Source organism: Lactuca serriola, chromosome 8 (genome assembly GCF_051521515.1).
Source record: "Lactuca serriola cultivar US96UC23 chromosome 8, Lser_US96UC23_V15, whole genome shotgun sequence".
NCBI classification, from domain to species: domain Eukaryota; kingdom Viridiplantae; phylum Streptophyta; class Magnoliopsida; order Asterales; family Asteraceae; genus Lactuca; species Lactuca serriola.
In genome coordinates, this window is record NC_136415.1 from 204,105,922 (window position 1) to 204,111,358 (window position 5,437).

General features: G+C 33.3%; 1 protein-coding gene across 1 annotated transcript; it reads left to right on the forward strand.

Annotated features, from left to right (window-relative positions):
- The first annotated feature begins 583 nt into the window (after positions 1–583).
- LOC145065627 (protein NUCLEAR FUSION DEFECTIVE 4-like) lies at positions 584–4,922 on the forward strand. The gene is made up of 3 exons (XM_079012656.1): positions 584–1,005; positions 1,193–2,046; positions 4,222–4,922. Exons 1-3 carry the CDS (start codon positions 676–678, stop codon positions 4,697–4,699), a joined length of 1,662 nt encoding a protein of 553 aa, XP_078868782.1. The 5' UTR covers positions 584–675; the 3' UTR covers positions 4,700–4,922.
- Positions 4,923–5,437: the final 515 nt, after the last annotated feature.

Sequence of the window (5,437 nt, forward strand, 5' to 3'; positions counted from 1 at the left end):
ATATGTTATCTATTTTTTTCTTTCTAGTTATCTTATTCATTTAAGATTATGTTCACTTAATCTTCTTTTTGATTTTGATACTTGTTGGTCTAATGAATAACAGGTATTGATTTTTCATAAAAATATTATTATATAATATATCTAAAAGACATATATCCGTTAACGAATTATTAAATACTCCAATCTCTGTTAATTTTAGCAAGCTATATCATTTGCTATTTCTGTCATCTGTATTTATCTACATTTGTTTGGACGCAGATATGCATAAACATATAAAAATATATTTATTTTTACGACATTAGATATGCATTAAAAATATGTCCCTGTTTACTTTTATACGGTTTTTGTTATTCTATAAAGGAAGAGAAGTTGTATCGCATGCATCGATTGTTGTACATTCCGCATGCAGTTTTGGTATACAGCGTGTTTTAGACCACAATTTGCAACAACTTAAAAATGTCCGACGACTCATTATCTCATTTTCTATTGTCGGCTGCGCCGATTAAAAAAAAAAACTCGAATATTTTAATATTTTATTCGTTTTTTTAGATCCACTTTTTGTATAAATTCCCATATGATTTCAACGAATTCCTCCGTACAATCAGAGATCCCCAATATCGGTTTTCTCTTCCCACGTATTTTTTTTCCACTTGTAAATCCTCCAAAAACCCCTAAATGGGTTACCTGTTATCTCCGACATCACCCGCCGGAAAATGGATGGGCTTTGTCACCGCCGTGTGGGTTCAAGCCATATCCGGTAATAATTACACCTTCTCAAACTATTCCGACGCCCTTAAGTCTCTAATGGCACTCACTCAGCTCCAACTCAATAATCTCTCCGTCGCTAAAGACGTCGGAAAAGCGTTTGGGATCCTCGCTGGTCTCGCCTCCGACCGTATATCACCTTCCGCCCTCCTTCTCATTGGTTCAATTGAAGGTTTCATTGGTTATGGCGTCCAATGGCTCGTCGTTAGCCAGAGAATCCAACCTCTTCCTTACTGGCAGGTAATTATAAATAGTACTTTTTCAGGTCTAGCATTCCGTCGAACAGTTGGTGTGCGTTTGATTTAATTTGTATTCTTTCCAAAACCATACGTACATATCGTTGAACAGTAAAGATATAACAGTATTCAAGTCATGCATTTTGTGGAATTGTTGATTTGCGTTTGATTAAATTTGTGTTTGCAAACAGATGTGCATATTTCTGTGTATGGGAGGAAACAGCACGACATGGATGAACACTGCGATTTTAGTTACTTGCATTCGCAATTTCCGGAAGAACAGAGGTCCAGTTTCCGGAATCCTTAAAGGTTACGTCGGATTAAGCACTGCAATCTTCACTGATATATGTACAGCTCTCTTCAACAACGATCCAGCACGTTTTCTCCTCATGCTAACCGTCGTTCCCTTCGTCGTCTGTCTCTTCGCCATCGTCTTCCTCCGTGAAATTCCGCCGTCCTCCACCGCCGCGGAAGAAAAATCCGAAACTCGTTACTTCGCTATATTCAACGTGCTCGCCGTCTTCATCGCTGTTTACTTACTAATCTTCGACATCACCGGAGACCATGGCCTTTCACTCTCACGAGTATTTTGCATCGTTTTACTCATCCTTTTAGCTTCTCCTTTATCAGTTCCGGTGTACCTCGCGATTCAAAACCTAATCCGTTCAAACCACAAAACCCTAGACGTAGAAGCAACTGCAAACACAACAACCGAACCTTTGCTTGCACAACAAGAAGAACAAACCACCGAGACGGTGGCGGCGGTGGTAGATGACTCAAAGGCATCTTTAGCGGTGGTGGAAAAGATGCCGCCGGTTATCGGAGAAGAACACACGGTGTTTGAGGCGTTGCAAACCGTAGATTTTTGGATTTTGTTTGTATCGTTTCTCTGTGGGGTAGGAACAGGTCTTGCAGTTCAGAACAATATGGGTCAAATGGGCCTGGCTCTCGGGTACGCTGACGTGTCAATATTCGTTTCGTTGACAAGTATTTGGGGATTTTTCGGTCGGATCGGATCCGGGTCGATTTCGGAGTATTTCATCAAGTAAGTTTCTTGATCCACCACCCTTCTCTCACTTCCGTTTTTCAAATCATACAAATTACTTATTATTAAATCTAATTATAATTCTATTATTAAAAATATTAACTTATAAAAATAACTTAAGAGTTGAATTGATTAGTTCTCACATAAATGTACTGAAATAGATAATGCGAAAAAAAAAAATAATAGAAATTGTAATTCTGTAATTGTCAGATCAAAAGGTTTTTGACATTAAACTTCTTAAGTTTGACAAGTTTTATTGATTTTGTCTGTATAATTACTTTTTGTTTGTTAACACCAGAATTTGCCAAAGTTTTTTTTGTCAAAGTTTTTATATTTTTGTCATTGTTATTTGTAATACTGGTTTCTAGATTACCATTTATATCTTTTTTTTATATATTATACGTATTTCATACAACAAAAAAACATATTTATATAAGAAAAAAAGTTAAACTAAACATTGTACAAATACGCTTTCTTTTAAAAAATACTTAGGCTAAAAATGCAAAAGCTTTATAAACATAAGTTTTTTTGTAAATTTTGATTTAATCTGTTATTACAGGTAACAATGACACTCAAAAATATTAAATTGAAAGAAATAATAATAATAATAATAATAATAATAATAATAATAATAAACCCTCGATTTTAGACATCAGCGAACAAAAAATCTTTACAAAGTCAAAACTGATAAAAGTTACTAAACTTGAGGACTTTAATGTCAAAATCCCTTTAATCAATGAGATAGTTATAAAAAAACCAATTATCCCATAGTAAACATAAACATTATGATATTTTGATATTTTTAAATCACATAGTAAACATAAGCATTATGATAGTTTGATATTTTGAAGTTGAAAACGATTCATCAAAATCATGGGGTCATCGAAAGCATTAAAGTCGAACTCTTGGTCACTTTTTATGAAAATGACGACTTTAATGCGAGAAATATCTTTTTTTCATAAAGATTATATTCTACTTTTAATAAATTCTACAAGAAGCATGCGAGTAAACTAGTAACTATGCTTATTTTTTATTAAAAAGATTAAAACCGAATTAGCAATAGTAGGTGGAATATAATGTGCGCGCTTTTTGTATTGTTTAACGAAATAATATGATATGATAATCAAAATAAATAGCCATCTTTATGTGATGTCATAGTCAAATTAGCAAATCATAACTCGCTTTTTAGCATCTTGTTAAAGATTTAAATGGTATTAAGTAGGGTATATTCTTAAGATTCAACTCTAAAATCTTTAATCATGATGACCTCACAACATTTAGTTTAACTTATTCTTCTTTAATTTATAATTAGTCTCTTTCTTTGCAATTTCCAAGAAATTTCTATAACATAAAGCCTTTAGTGTATTACTATATGTTAAAAATATTGGTGTTCCCTAGATATTTTCATATGCATGTGGTTTTTTCTTTGTTTATGGACCACTATCACTTTATGGGCGTTTGGTCTATTCCATCTTTATAACCATAAAAATGTCACCTATTTAAAATGGATGTCACAAATGTTTGATCATGACATTATTTTGTATAGCGACATAAAGATTACTTGACCCAAAGGTTTTGTTAGCCCTTAGTTAGTCCCAAACGTCACGTATCCGTTTTAATTCTCGTTGAGTGCATGGAAAATTAAATCACGTAAATTTTGTTAAACTTAGGATTTAATGCAACAAAAAAAAAAAAACTTCTTCCCTTTATGTATTAAGTAAGTACATTAATTAAATAATAAAAAACGCGTAAGAGAGGTCATCGTGGAAGTCAATCTTGTTGGGATGCTTTTTTGGTGTTATGTCTTTACTTAGAAACTTTTTTGGTTTGCTTTGCAAGGCTTTTATTAGTCATGATGTTGGCAAACTCTTTTAACTCTTTGTCCCTTTCTTTCATATTATGAAAAGCTATATATGTAACGTTAAATATGTTATTTCATCTTTTAGGAACCATATATATTATTGCTACTTATCCTACGTCTTGTCTAATGTGGCACTTGTATGGTTGTGGATATTATCGGGACCACAAAAAAAAAACTAAGTACAAATAAAAAGTTGACATTACAACGCCTTAATAAAAAAAATATTAAAAAACGAGAAACGATGTTATAAGAAAAATATAAATGAAAACTTTTTTCGATAAAAAATGTTTAAATATTTTTTTTACTAATTATAGAAAAGCCGGAACGCCACGACCTTTATGGAACGCAGCATCTCAAATTCTAATGGCGGTTGGTTACGTTCTTATGGCCATAGCCATGCCCGGCTCACTCTACATCGGTTCGATCGTGGTTGGGATCTGCTACGGGGTGCGGTTAGCTGTAACGGTCCCAACTGCATCTGAACTGTTCGGTCTCAAATGTTACGGTTTAATTTACAACCTCCTGATCCTCAACCTCCCGCTCGGTTCCTTCTTGTTCTCCGGTTTGCTCGCCGGATTCTTGTATGACGCGGAGGCTACCGCCACCACCGGTGGCGGCAACACCTGCATTGGGGCGCATTGCTACCGTCTTGTGTTTATTGTGATGGCTTTCGCGTGTGTGGTTGGGTTCACTTTGGATGTGTGGTTGGCGATTAGAACTAAAGGTTTGTATTCGAGGATTTACATGAGTAGGAAGTCGAAGAAGTCGATGGCGGCAGCTGGTGGGCGGTGATGGCGGCAGGAGGTGGAGGGTTGATGGGAAGTATTAATTCCCGGTGACACTCTTCAAGTTTATAATTAAAAAAGTAGATTTGGTATTGGTTTTAAGGTGCATTCCACTTTTTTTATGTTTGCAAATGTAAAACTGGTTAGTAGATTTTAGTAGTTGGATACCTATGTCTATTCTTTTGATTATGTATAAAAAAAAGGTAATTTCCTTTTTTTTTCCAATTAAACAGTTCAATCGAAATGAAACTTTGTATCTATTGAACATCAAGGTGTAATTCCATTATGCATAAAACATAAATGTCAACCAACTAGACATTCACTTTCATTCTATTAAACTATAGACATTCAATCTCATGTATATCACTTCAAATACTTATTATCTACTAATTTATTTAATTTGATTTCAGTTGTTTGTCACATTAATTCCCTACATTAGTTAACATTCGTATTTTATATCCAATGATATTTAGATATTATATATTTATTTTATTAGTTAATCAATTGATTTAATGAAAAAATAAAAATAAACATACATCATATATATATATATATATATATATATATATATATATATATATATATATATATATATATATATATATATATATATATATATATATAAAAATGGTTTTTGCTCAACTGGTAGTTAATGTCTAGTGTGGGAGGAGAGATGCAGGTTTTAATCTCCTTCCCTACATTCTTAAAAAATCCGAATTATTTATAAATAAGGAAGGAGCTATGT